The 15,034-nt window shown below is 38.6% G+C and overlaps 1 protein-coding gene across 1 annotated transcript in view; it reads right to left on the bottom strand.

The window, feature by feature from the left end:
- ANO3 (anoctamin 3) overlaps window positions 1–5,381 on the bottom strand; it is a gene marked incomplete at both ends in the record, with an annotated part of 192,424 nt that extends 187,043 nt beyond the window's left edge. Inside the window, one exon of the mRNA XM_082283859.1 lies at window positions 5,207–5,381. Coding sequence (XP_082139985.1) covers window positions 5,207–5,381 — 175 coding nt within the window. The remainder of the gene's footprint in view (window positions 1–5,206) is intronic.
- Between the last annotated feature and the right edge of the window lie 9,653 nt (window positions 5,382–15,034).

The following is a 15,034-nucleotide window of genomic DNA, read 5'->3' as shown; positions in this document are numbered from 1 at the left end:
TGTCCTTTACTTACCAAAGTTATTGATTTGTGGCCATCAGTCCATTCTACTTATAATGCTCACAGGTTTCAGACTTGGTTTTTTAAAACATGTTGTTACAATTGCATATAGACACATAAATCAAGACTTAACTTTTAAGAAACCTGAAATTCCTCAGTGACCTCCCCATCCACACTGCATCATTTTGCATCTTCTAATATACTGCAGACCTGCATAACAATTTATACTCATTATTCAAGTAAAAAGGACTTAAGCATACAGACCCACTTCTAACAGATAAGATACAAGTATTTCACTGTGCTACAGGATACAGGACATGTGTACAAGATACACTACGCTACAGGAAGACTGCTCAGATTTCACTCTTGCTTTCACTGTTGTTACCAAGCCTGCACTCATCTGTTTTGCAAGTATTGACCTCACATTTCAAATCAAGGAAAGTTTGGTCTGTGAGGTCAGCATATTCTTTACATAGACATACTTCTATTGCTACTGAGATAGTCTGGGAAATAAAATCCACTATTATAAATCATTAGTGCCTTTTCTCGGAGTTTGTTGAACAACTCCACTCTCCATTGAAAGTAAATAGCCCACTAAATGAAGGAAGAGGACAGAAGAGAAATTATGCCTCTGGGAAAATTTAGATTTCTGTATTCAGTTTAGTTTCCATTTATCCAAGCCATGTAAGGATAGAAGTCATGACCCCCAGGGCCTCAGTATGTTAGGTGTCTCTGCTAACTCTGAATTATTCTTTAGATATAGGCTCATTTTGTGTATTATTAATGAAATTTTAGTTCAGAGGGCAGTGTCAAAGAACGATAGATCTTCCAGTTGTAGCTCATGGTACATCTTTAGGCTTAGTAGCAAAAAGACTGACTCTTGCCAGCATTGAAGACCAAGGGGATACTATACAAATTTGAGTCCCAGTCTCCACCCCTGTATGAAATAATATTCTCTTCTTCCCCCTTTCTCTTCACCTGCAATCACTATAGAAGATGCCCCAAAAAGCTCATCAGTGAAAGAACCACATTAAAGGCAAAAAAAAAAAGTAGGTGTTTTTCTAGCCATTCTACTAAAAGTCACAGAGTCAAACCCATGTGATTTCATGCGTTTCTAATTTCAGGACAGTTCAAGTGCTGTACTCTGACTTGACCAATAAAGATTGTAGGTCGAATGTTTTCAGTCTCTTCCTGACTAACAAGAGATGAAGTGAAAAAGCAAATATCAGGGATAATAAGGTTTAAATCTGCACAAATATTTACATCTGCAATATTCAGATAAGCTTTGCTGGCTGTGAGAAGTCTGAAGAGCAAATACACCCAGTCCTAGAGGAAATTCTGGCCAGTACAACAGAGAAATGGTTCTATATTTCTATATCAGGAACAGCCTGTTTTCCATTGGTGAAGACAAACTGCTGTGGCTGTGACACTTGCATTCATGCTGTATATTGTATTAAAAATTCTTCTTTGCAGAGTAAGTATCTTAAAAATCAAAATAAGCTTGAATTTTTAAAGATTGCTTGACATCTCTAAAAACCTACCAATCCCACATTATCTGCTATGTCTAAAGTGTTTCTGCTCCATTCAAGCCTTCACCCAGAGTCCAGGTAATCCGAGCACCATGGAAGCCAACAACAGTCTCTGATCTGTTCCTGGGGCATTTATCAACTGATCTTGGTTATGCATTTCATCTCTTAAACCAGTGTCTCAATATTGTTCTGCAAGTGATAAACCCCTAAATATTTCAATAAGGCTCCAAATGGAAAAAAAAATCTGTAATCTGTACTCAGAATTTGTCAATATTTTTGTTCTTATTCTAGTGTTACTAGTCTGCAGTATGATGTATGTGCAATATATTTTGATGTATGTGCAGATCCCAAAAAAATATATCTCAGAATTGGTACTTGGATCAGAATTGAAAATAAAACAAAATAAAAATATGGTTAATATTTTTCTGTCTGAGCAACATTTCTTGAACATCAGAGTGTACTTCAGGATAGCACTGTACTTTGTTAGTGTTCACTTTTTTGTAGGTCATATGTTTAAAATTAGCAACACATCAGTACTACATAAAAAGCTTTTCTTAAGTGAAATCTCTCTATATTGAATTCTCTGCTTTATGTACCAAAAGAATTATATGACCAGCACTGAATAATAAATTTTAAACAATAAGCCTCTCAAAAGAAACAATATTGTGAACAGCAAATTGAACAGAAGAACAAGGATGTGTTTTTAACCTGCTTTTCCGTAGGTTAACATTGAGTACCTAATGTTTTCATAGCTTACATACCCTTTCCTACCATTTGTTGGTGATATGAACAATTTTACATGAGTCCTTTAAATTCTTTTCAAAAAAACAAAATCTAAAGTTCAGTGACACTCAATATAAGATTCCCAAGGCTGCAGCTATGGAAGTGGAGTCCCATGGGGCAGAGAAACCAACATTAGCAAACCTCAGGGCCAGCACCCAGATGCAGGATGTTGATTTCACTGGAGGTTTTCATATTACTGTTTTGTCTTGGGGTGACTTTATGATGTGTATCCCATATCGCTGCCCTACACCAGAAATTAATTCTTGTGCCTTTCTATGCCTTTAAACTGAGCCTGAGAGGGGGAAGGAAAAACTGAGCAAAACTTTTTCAAAGCAGTTTGCAGCTTGTTCAAGGTCACACAGAGATAGCGACTTTTTTTTTCAGCTGCGGCAGGAGAGCAGGAGGGAAGGGAAGCACCCAGCTTGCTTTTCTTTCCAGACAGCTTTTGGCAGTTTTTTTTCCACAGCTCTTTTTCCTTCGGAGAGTTGAACTTTTGTTTTCCTGGGACTTGGGGTTTTTTCCTTTTCCCTCTGCGAGTCAGTTTCAACATCAGAATACATTGGGAGGACTTTCCACCGAGGCCTTGGCCCTGGAGGTGGGCCCACCACCCCATCCCAGCTCCAAGGAGGGGGAGAGAGAGATCTACAGAAGGACTCTGAAATTTTCCCAGGTTTCTCTCAGCAGGGCGAGGGGTTTTATTATTTAGCATTACTATCCTTTTCCTGTTTGTTTGTTAAATAAATAGTTTTTATCTCTTTCACTTTCCTTTGAGGAAAATTTATTTTTCCTGGACCTGGTGGGGGAGGGTGGTTGTGCCTTCTCTCAGAGGATATATTTCTAAATTTGCCCAAACCGGCACATATTTGAAAACAAACAAAACAAAACCCAAACCTAAATTCTAAGAGAAAAACTTCTGTTAATTACCATAGCTTGAAGTTTTCTTCTACCTGACAAGCAGCATTGTTGGGAAATAGTCTACTCAAAGAAATAGGGTCCATCATTGTAGTATAACCAAGAGCTGTTTATTTTTATCAATACGCATGGCTGAGCAAGTAGAAGTTCCTTTTAGGAAAAGACATGTGGAAGCCAAATAAGACTTGCTTATACTTCTCCATTCAGACTTCAGCCAATACAGCACAACACTAGAAACTACAAAAGGCTTGCTTAAAGACTGGTAAAATAAATATATCAAGGAAAATTTTAGAAGGCAAACTATGAGATGGCATTTCCTTTAAATGATCCTTCATAACACCCCCAAAACACTAAGACAATGCATCAGTATTTACTTATTCTGCCCATTATGCAAAAATATGAAGCAAGAAAATCTCCAAACTCTGACAAAACATTTGTCAGAGATGTTTGTTAGCACTGTTTCTGCTTCAGGAATATTAAATAGTGTTTGCAACACTCACAAGACAAAATTGTTTTTGAAAGAAAAGAATAATTTTTTCAAACTGGAAGAACCCAACAAGGAAATGTGGCTTTATATTGTGTCCTTTGTGCAGAATTCTGAGCAGTTTAGTTCCACAAACAGTATGTTACTTATGCTGGAAGTTCATTTCATTCTTTATCAACAAGATAGGCTAAAAAGTTTTGTTTGACATTTGAGGAACATAGCTCAGCAAATCACCTAGCACATGCACAAGTTCTTTAGTGACACTTTTATGGGGTAGGAGAGGTATTTTTAAAATTATGTAATAGGATTCCAGGGGAACAGACAGACACCTTATTCCTGACCTTACAAACCCTGCTGACATTACAAGAGAAAATTTCAAAAGTGCATTGACTGTGAAAATTCTTTTTTACGAAAGTTACTGAAGGCTTTAGAGAAACAGAAATTAGAAAATTTCTATTAGGGAAAGCACAAGCCATTTGCTTTTCTTGCAAAAGAAAGATCCCAACTATTTGACCATTTTGATGTGTAAGAACTGAATTTATAACTAGAAAATGTTCCAAACATTTGTTGCAGAGTTAAAAATATTACCATCTCATTCATATATTCACCTGCTTTAGCCAATCAGAAAGGTGCAGACTTCCACTACACTTCATTTGTCCTACCACAGCATAGAGCATCAATTACATTCAGATATTTTCCACTGTGTTTTGTTCAAGTTTGGGCAAGTGAAAACATGATGAAAATCAAATTATTCTTTTGGGGTTGTGAAAGCCACAATATAGATGTAGTCCAAAAGAAATCTTAGAAAAGAATTCTTAGAAGGTATTTCCTAGGTGAAGAACTATCCAATAGTTAAGAAGACTTTTAGGGATTAACTGAGATTCCATTGATTATCTGCAGATGTGTTTCCCCTTGGTTATATTAGACAATCTGAGGCAGCTACATTCTGTATTTTTCATTACTTTGAATCTTCGGGAAAAATTAAAGTTTTATGATGGTCACAAAAATTGACATTTTTGTGGACCTATTCTACCTATACATAACACCAGCTGTGATATAAAAAGAAGCAATATGCAGTTCCCTCTTTATATATGACAAAACCCCAGAAAACAACAGTCGAGGAGCCACAGTGATAGGCATTAGAGAGCACAGCTTATAGACACACTTTATAAAGTCCTATCAGAGCAGCAGCTCGGGCTGCTCTAACTTACACAAAAACTATATCCTCTCCTATGGAAAGTTCATCTTCCTATAATGCCGAAGTAACAGTCTCCTGGGCTATCTCCACCATGTGCTAGAGGGTTCAGGAGACACTAATATTTTTTAAACAAACATTTGTTTCTTCCCTTTATCTGAGCTGAAAATTACATCCTATAAAGCCTGCACGACAGCAACATTTCCTATGTTTTCCTTGTTGGGTCTTACGGTTTAATTGCCACATGTTACATGAGTAAGTAGACACAGATTTGAGGAAGTAAGTTATATAAATGCATGCTTACCAGCTGGTGCAGAACATGAGCAGTGAAGTTGAAAAACGTGATAATCAGCACATGATTCACTGAATTTGCCTTCCTTAAAATCTGGCTTGGAATCCTTTTTGCTCTCAATCTCATCTGGAGAAATCTTATCCAGTTCAATTATAACAGCTGACATTTTGATAGTTTCAGTAGACATCAAATTAAAAACAAAGCTGAATAAAAGGAGAAGCCAGTTTTAGTTCAGCATCCCCAAACTTTCTGTCCAAAAATAACTCCCTATCACAAGAAAGTAAAACAAAAACCCAGACTGTAACAGTACAAAATACTCAGGTTCTTTTGTTGTTGTTGTTGTTGTTGTTGTTAAAGCAATGACAGAGAAACTCTATCCTCCAGCTCTGGAGCATCTAGTAAATATTGAAGCTCTTCTCTAAAATAGAAAACTACTACTTTAAGTTCTTCTGTTCTTGCAGTGACAACAACATTATGACATTTCTGAATAGCTGCCAGAAAAATAACAGGGATAAGCAGAGACATTTGTATGCCTGCTAAGTTGTGGACTTCCTAACTTTAAGAGTCTTAACTCACATTTTGCTCTCCACGGGTCCAGCTGGGAGGGGCTGATACCAATGGGAATGAGCGCATCCCAAACCATGCTGACATTTGTGCCTTGTTACTTGTGCCACAATTATGTTTCCTTAGTGAACACTCAAGTCATTGTCTGGGATGTGTGTGGGAGGATAAATTACCAAAAGCTATGTAATTCCTCGAAAATGAATAAGAAATGCTTCACATTTTCTCTGCTTATTATTTTAGAGCCTTGAGTATAAAAATGTGTCTTTCTAAGAAAATATGAAGTAAGAGTAATATTAAGGAAAGTGGTTTAATCTTTCAAGCTTTTCTATTATCATTTTTGTTTCCTTAAATGCCACTAAAGCTGAACAGAACTCAAGACATGAAAATGATCCATCTCTTTCTAACCTGTCCCAGCAGACCTCTGAGCACTCTAAACAGTGCCAAAGTAGTCACCCACTTGGAGATGCTGGGAAGCTTGCAAAGCAGCCAGGCAGGGTCAAGAAGATGCTCCAGAGGAGGGCACGCTGCATTGAGAGGCTTGGAAGAATACTGCCAACTTGTAAATTCCTTAAGAATAACAAAGCACATAAAGCATGAATTAGTGATTGAAACAGGCCATACAAGAAAAATTGCTGAACCTGAGTTACAGAAAAGGTGATGTGCAATTTGCCAGCTAGTAGCTTGCTATCCCTTTCTTATTTTCTCTTTGCACAGTGAGAAAGAGAAGAAAATAATGCAACGAAATACAAAATATCTATGCAGCCATGCAGCTTTTACTAAACAGTCCCTTGTCCTGCAAAAGCAGGACTAATCCAAAATCCTAAACTCAACTTGAAAAACTTTGAAATGTCAGGTTTAAACATAAGTCAGCTTTTAAACTGAGCTGCTGATGGGGGTATCCTCAATAATCTCAATGCAAGCAGGGAGCGGGTGGAGGTTTCATGTGCTTGCAGTAGAAATATATCCTCAAACAGGACCAAGTTATATTTTTTAAAAAAATAGATCTATTTACCAGTGTGATACTACTTTAAATATTTAGGTTAAGGGAATTTATATGAGATAATATCTAGATTGGATATGATCACAGCAAGGAACACAACTGAGGTAAAAAGGCTAATACCAATAGAGAAACATGGAAAAGGGACTGTAAAAATCAGTCACAGGGGAAGGTTTCCAAGGAGCCCAGAAATACTTGTTTTCTTTTCACTTCAATCAATGCACATCAGGGGCAGGAAAAGCTTGATGCAAGTGTCACAACACTAAACAAAACTTCAGAAAGGGTTATATAACCAGAAAAACAAACAAGTGTGTTCTTTGGAAGGCAAACCCAACATGGCTTACACCAAGAAAGGGAAAAGGCAAAAATATCAGACAAAACCCCTTTTTTTTTTAATAGCCCTCTATTCCAATTTCTCTTATATATGTTATAAAGTCTAGTTATGTCATAATGGCTGGCTAAAGTAATCTTACTTTGTCTTCTGAAAGAAACTTCCCCAAATGAAAATGTTGGCTGCTATATTTTTCAGAAATTTTACAGGAGGTAACAGCCCTATCAATTTACTCTAAAGAAAAAAAAAAATCCATAGCTTAAATTACACTTCCCTGCTTATAAAAATTTTAAAATGTATTTTACATGGAGTTGTTACATAAATGAGTCCAGTGTAGCAAAACTTGTAAAGAAAGAAGTAGCTTAATCTTCTAAAGGCAGAACACCACAAATGCCCAGAGGGTGGATAATTTTTTCAATATTCAGTGTCCCAAGAACTTTATCTTAGCTTTTGCTGGATTCTTGTAACTTTTCCTGGATATGTAAGCAGTTTCGCTTCCTGTACAATCCCTTATCTGAAGGGTTTATGTTCTCCAGTAACATTAATGTCAATGTGATTTAATTTTTTTTCTCTCAATACTATGCTGCTGTTAAGTTTCCCATGTAATTCTGAATATGTAAATCAGTCAAGAGCATGTTATGTCTTCAGCACTCTGTGACTGTGTAACGCCCTTGTCACTCAAACCTAGGGCTAAACCAAGGTACTTTTGCTCTGGGTAAGCACAAAGGAGAAAATTCCAACCAAATGTTCTCAAGAGGTAAAAAACTACACAAAAGTTCACTGCCAAACTAGAAAATTAAGGAACATTGGCAAAAGACTAAATGCAATATGACATCACTTACTACAGCATTGACTTAGCCCACTGAACATAGAAAACTTTTGAAACCATTCAATGTTATGTTCCATGAGAATAGAGTTAGAAGAAGAAGAAAAGGAGAAAAACAGAAAGACAGGAAAGATACAGAAAAACAGACATTGATACCAAATCCTGGGTTCCAGCAATTCAAGGCTCCAAGATTAGGAGTAGGGTTAAAGGACAATGTGCTTGCCCTCTGGCCAGGCTTTTTAAAGCCTTGGCCCATCCTGGGCCTTCTTCCCAAGTGGGACTTCCAATCTTTTGGCCACCCAAGGGTGGGTTAGGTGGCACTGGGGAGCTGCCTCCAGTGAGCCATGGTTGACAGACACTGTGGATCTGGGCGGCATGCAGCAGGGCACCGCCTCACCAGAGCAAAGCCTGACCCACCCCGTACCACACATTCCAAGCTCCCAAGATGTCTCAAAACAGATTGTCTTTTCCAGTCTCTGACAGACTGTTTCTTAATTTGTACAGGGTTTTTTCTCTTTGATTTAACACATTTACACACAAGAGTAGAGAGGGTACTGTTCCTCTGGCAATCTAGATAATGTCCAAAGAGTTCTATTGTCTATACATGTTATGCAGCATATGCAAGCCCTGTGAAATGCCAAGCAACTCTGATAGAAAGTAAGGCCCATCCTTTAAATGGAGACGATGATAAGGTATTGACAAGAACAATTATTTTTAATTTATTTTTAGTTCCAAATCTGTTGAACTCAATTTCCTCATGGTGATATAAAAACAATGCATTTTGTTAGTGGTCAGTAGAAGACCTGAAAGGCAGCACATGACTGTAGATCTTTCTCTCATGCTAAAGCAAACCAGAGGTTCAGGAACCAACACTACTCATCTACTTTCATCTTCCACAGCTAATCTAGCCTGCGAGCAGCTGAAGCCCCATTTCCTTTGGCATATTCGCTTTTCTTTCTGTGTCCTTTTTCCTCTTCTCAAATTGATGTCAAAAACTTCTTTGCTGTTTGAATTCTTTTTTATTAGTCAAGTAATTTTCAGCTGTTCTGTTTCTTCCTCCCTGCTCTATCGCAAACTGACACTTCAGGCAAGAAATCTGAACAATAGAAAAATATTGATTTTACAAATATAGGTATCAATACACCTCATATAAATACCATATAAAAATATTGTAATTATTATGGAAACAGAAGTCATTTTCAGAACTTTATTTGCATACTTAAAGTCACACATACACATACTTAACCAAACCAAAAGCATCAGAACATGCTATTCCTCCAAATTCTGTCTGAACTACTCTACTATTATAAAGCTGCTCGATAAACCATAATTGCATTTAATAAATCTGGTCATTAGACACTGTCTTAGTTTGAGACAAAATAGGAGGAAATATCTTGAGGTGAAAGTGTCCTCTAATGGAAGGCAGGTTTTGGCAGCCCCTCCCCCACAGGTTCGAAAAAAATTTCTTGGAGAAAAGTGAAAAAAAGGACTGTTTGTTTAACAAGCAGGGTGCATGCAGCCACGAGGAAGGAAAAAATGAATAATGTTAGATAATAAAACCTCTCGCTGTGGAGAAGACCTGATAAATTGTTTTAGAGTCCTGCTTGGCTTCTCCCAAGGTCCTCTGGGGTCAGGGTGTGGTGTCCCAGGGGCTCCCCTCTGGGCCACAGTGTGGGGCTCCTGGCGATGTTCTGGGGTTTTGGACCAGAGCAAAGCTGACCAGTTCCTTCTCGGGCCACAGTGTGGGGCTCCTGGCGATGTTCTGGTGTTTTAGACCGGAGCAAAGATGGCCAGTTCCAGAAGACAAAGAAGACAAAGAAGACGAAGAAGACAACGAAGACAAAGAAGACGGAGGAGGACAAGGACAAGGAGGACAAGGAGAAGGAGAAGAAGGAAAAGAAGGAGAAGGAAAAAAAGGAGAAGGAGAAGAAGGAGAAGAACGAGAAGAACGAGAAGGAGAAGGAGAAGAAGAAGGAGAAGGAGAAGAAGAAGAAGAAGATGATGATGATGATGATGATGATGAAGCAGCTGCCACAGTCCAAAGAAAAATGTCTTTCCTCAGCTAACAGGCAGGCTAAAAGCAGGAAGCTGCTCCCTCAGCTCTGCAGCAGTGAGAACCTGGGAGAGTGTGAGTCCTTGAACATGAGCTGTGCTGAAGAATTCACCCAGCATCTCTCCCCCATCTTCTGGACCCACCTTAAAGCTGCAGGACCCATTTCTGGGCAATAAGCAGACGATAGGGGAATACAGTATCATACAGTCACCCCAGGACAGACACTTATTTACATTGTGGTTTAATTCTTCAGTTGTATCATGCTTCTAAATATCTGCCATATTTTTAAATAATATGGCGGTCCCTGCAAAATTTCAATAATTGTGTGCTGTGAAGTGTAACTCAAAGTAACATTTATTTGCCACTGGCAACGTTTTTCAGAGATAAGAAATGTAAATATTCAAAGCCATTCAACTTTTATGATACCAAACCAAGTTCCTTAACTTAGTTTAACTTAATTTATAACTTAATTTGTAGAGTCCAGTCATTGTAACTATGACTTTTTTCTCAAAATAAAAAAATTGAACATAATGTCAAAATTATTCTTCCAAGTTGCATGAATAAGTTTGGGTTTTCCATTGTTAGTTTTGTTGGTTTTTCGAAGTTCTTTTTGTGGGGCTTGCTTATTGCAAGGAAACTGACTGCTTATACTTCAAGATAGAAGTGTTGATATCACTTTCCTTTTGCCCAGTGCATCAGTTTTTACAAATTCATGTAATGGAAGAGGCAAGATTCATGACTACTTTGCTTGGACAGAGTTCTGTTTATTCCCAGTGACTGCTCAAAAGTACTATAGCCTTAATGGCAAATGGATGTGACATGCGGATCCTCTCTTGTCATAACCATGTTTAGGAACAAGACAGACATTCATGGAGTTTATCAAAAAATGCATGTCTTAATATTTCTCTTGCACACCTTGTTTCTTCCTTCCTGAGAACATGCAAGCAGATACAGTTCTTACCTCTGAGTGCCTTGAAGCCTCAGCTCTTTTTCTGGTTTACCTTAATCAAGTTTGTCCTCGCTGCTAAGGCCTTGCTGAACAGTTTGTGTGCTGAAAAATATAATGAGTTATGATTAACTGTTGTATAAGAAGTGAGAGATCTTATATTTATATTTATATTTATATTTATATTTATATTTATATTTATATTTATATTTATATTTACTTCCTTCCCAGTGCAGACTATGTATACATAGGAAGATACAGCTTTTCTGAGCAGATGCTGTGCAACAAAATCTGTAGGCTATTGCCCATATTCTGTTGGAGCATGTCTTGAGCAAACCTCATTCCTAGTTTACATACCCATCATTCCCATCAACAGTCACACAGACAATAATGGCCCACCACATCATAGGTCAGATATACACTTTCTAGACACACTCTGCAGAAGAGAAAGAAAGAGTTGACCCAAAGTGCCTTTTCCCAGTTGTCTCCTTCCCAGAGTTCTTGCTAAGAACTTTAAGAGAAACAGAAAAGTGAATGAATATAGGTAAGGGAGGCATAGAAATAGTTGTCTTATATACTCACTGAAGAACCTGTGTAACTCAGTGTGAACCTAAGCAGACATTATGAAGAACGTGTGAGTAGGTTCATGTGGTCATGAAGGGTCTAATGTTCTTGTCTGGAACCCAACAAGGACCAGTATCTGTGGAAATATGAGCATAATCCCTACCCCATGTAATAAGGGGAAATGGACCTATGATTTTTCCACTTTCTGGGTCTTGTCTTTTACAAGGACTTGTGCTGATGCCATGATGATTTTTTGCCTTTTCTTTTATACCCCTGTTATACCTTTTTATAACTTCTGTATTCTCAGCACTTTTTGCCTACATTCTTGGACTTGTTTGTCAAGCTAAGAGACTAAACATTTTAGAAGCTTCACAGTTAGGGATCAGAACGCCCCAGACACCAAGGTCCTCTCCACAACATATTTTGTAAACTAAGATAGAACCATCCAGGGGAAGGGTCCTCAGGGAGGGGGGCTCACTCAGGCCTCTCAATGGGGAATTTTTGATAGATATGCTAATTAGTAAGACCTATAATGTTATACTTGATCTATTGTGGGTGTGCATTGCGGTGTGCATTGGGGTGCATTCAACCTGGACATAGTGCACCTAAGGATCCTTAAAACAAATACAAAGGTAAAATCCCTTTTTCCCTTCTAACCTTGTTTGATTCTTGATTTTAAGAGCAGGAAAAGGTATCAGTGCTTTTTGCCCTATGTCTAATGACATTTCCTTAGAAGTGGAAAAGTGTTTTATTATAGGGGGAACCTTGCCATCACCACAGCAATTTAAAACATTTAAAACATACAGTGCCTTGTGTAGCCTTTCCATTGGTATGCATTGTATTCCCCCTCTCTGTTGTGCTAAAAGACACTTAAGTGTTGAATGAGCACATTCACTAATTGTTTGTCCTGTGGGTGAGTGAGGGATGCCAGTAATATGAGACATCCCCCACAAGGTGAAGAAGGAAAGTTGTTGAGAAGTGTAAGCAGGACCACTATCAGTTTTAATCTGCTGGAGAATCCCTAAAGCTGTAAAAGCTGTGTCTTGGGGTGACTTTATGATGTGTATCCCCATATCACTGCCCTATGCCCAGAAATTAATTTTGTGCCTTTCTATGCCTTTAAACTGAGCCTGAGAGGGGGGAGAGAAAAAAACATGAGCAAACTCTTCAAAGCAGTTTGTAGTTTGTTTGCATGTTTCAAGGACACAGAGATACAGACTCCTCTCTGTGTTCTGCTGTGGCGAGAGAGGAGCAGGAGCAAGCACTGCTTGCTTGCCAGCCAGCTTTCAGCCAGTTTTTCAGCTCCTTTTCCTTTGGAGAGTTGAACTTTTGTTTTCCTGGGACTTCATTATTTTCCCTTCTTCTCTGCTGGACTATTTCAACATCAGAATACATTGGGAGGACTTTCCACTGAGGCCTTGGCCCTGGAGGCGGGCCCACCACCACATCCCAGCTCTGAAGGGGAGGAAGAGAGATCTACAGAAGGACTCTGAAATTTTCCCAGGTTTCTCTTCCACAGAGAGAGGTTTTATTATTTAGCATTATTATCCTTTTCCCGTGTGATTGTTAAATAAATAGTTTTTATCTCTTTCACTTTCCTTCGAGGAAAATTCTTTTCTTTCCCAAACCTGGTGGGGGGAGGGATGGTTGTAACCTGCCTTCTACCAGAGGATATATTTCTAAATTTGCCCAAACCAGCACAAGCTGCCAAAAAATGATGGCAAACATCTTTGGCAGTTTTTCTTCTGTGTCATGATGCAAACAATGCACCTGAGACGTGTCAATGGATGAGTGAACACATATGAGGTGGCCAAATTCAGGATAGTGAGCAAAATCAGTTTGCCATACCTGAAGGCTTTGTAGGCCCCATCAGTTAATTCCCAGTGAGTCTGTCACAAAATTATGATGCGGACAATCAGGGCAAGCAGCAATGATGTTTCTCGCTTTTTGGCGCTTTAAAGCAAATGTGCAACAGAGGGCTGCAGCATTCTGGTGAAAAAAGGAATGGCTAAGTTTAGCCTGTGTAAAAATGATCGGGAAGTACTTGAACAGGAAAGGCAAGCAAATCAGCTTGTCAATTTCCTTCTGCTATAAAACCAGGTAATGTTGTGTGAGAGTGAACATGCATAACAAAATAAGGGTGTTGCCTAGTGTCTAAAAGGAAAATTAATTGTTGCAACCACTGAAAAAGATCAACTAGATTAGAAACTTTTCTCTAAACAGCAGCTTCATTTCTTTCAACAATACCTGCAACATAAGCAGAATCTGTTATCAAATTTAAAGGTATGGGCCATTTTTGAAAAGCACCAAGAACTGCAGCTAATTCCACAATTTATGGGAACCCAGAAACTACAGTCACATCAGAGGCCCACGTACCAGTCTTACCATCTTCCCAAAGTAAAACAGATTTGTGAGATCTTCCAGAACCATCAGTAAATACTGTAAGAGCTTGTAAAGGTGTCTCACAGCGCTTAGGTTAAAAGAGTATTAAAATTAGTAGTTAACAATTTATGAGGTGGTGAATGGAGGGTAATCTGACCTGAAAAATCAGCAGGTGCAGACTGGAAAGGTCCTGATGTCTGCAAAAGCCAATCCAGATAAACAGTGGTTATAGGTACACAAATTTGTTCAAAATTATGATCTGCCAACATTTGCAATCTCTGATGTGCCTTACTGATAAGCTGTGCAAACATTTCATGTTGAGTAACAATTGTCTTTGTCATCTGATCAGGTAAAAAAATCCATTCAATGATAAGCAAAGGGTCAGCCGTATTAGCATCCTATGGTATAACAAATCATGTGGCTGTAGTGAAGGATTCAAAAGAATCAGTGAAAATGGAAGATCAGGTGCACATCATGATGCTTGCCTCCCGGCAATGGCATCTGCTACCTTTTGCAAGGCCAATTGTGCTTCATGATTCAAATGTCTTGGGGAAGACAAGTCAGGCTCTCCTTTTAATAATGCAAAAGGGGGAACTAGATCTGAATTTGTGATTCCCAGCAAGGGCCTTACCCAATTAATAACTCCTAGTAATTTTTGCGCTACATGTAATGTAGAAATTTTGCTTTGAATTTGTAATTGCTGTGGCTGTACAGTTTGGGATCTAATACGCCAACCTAGATATCACCACGGGGGCATTTGTTGAATCTTATCCTGGGCTATTTGCAATCCTGCACATTTTACAGCATCTGAGGTAAGGGCCAAGGTTTCCTTCATGTCTTCTTGTTTTTCAGCTGCAATGAGAGTATCATCCATCTAGTGATAGAGTAACACATGAGGCTTTGCCTGTCGTACTGGGCTAAGGGCCCGTGCGACAAACCACTGACAAATTGTAGGACTGTTTTTCATCCCTTGGGGTAAAACCACCCAGTGGTATCTTTGCAAAGGATCTTGCATATTTAAGCTGGGCACAGAAAAGGCAAATCTCGGTGCATCCTCTGGGTGCAGAGGAATTGTAAAAAAAGCAATCTTTAAATCAATGATTGTCAAGTGCTAATTTCAAGGAATCATGGTAGGTGATGGGAGTCCTGGCTGCAGGGCTCCCATATCTTCCCTGAC

The sequence above is a fragment of the Coloeus monedula genome, assembly GCF_965178545.1.
Source record: "Coloeus monedula genome assembly, chromosome: 6".
Lineage (NCBI taxonomy): Eukaryota > Metazoa > Chordata > Aves > Passeriformes > Corvidae > Coloeus > Coloeus monedula.
Note: the sequence above shows the minus strand (reverse complement) of the source record. Positions and strands in the feature narration are given on the sequence as shown.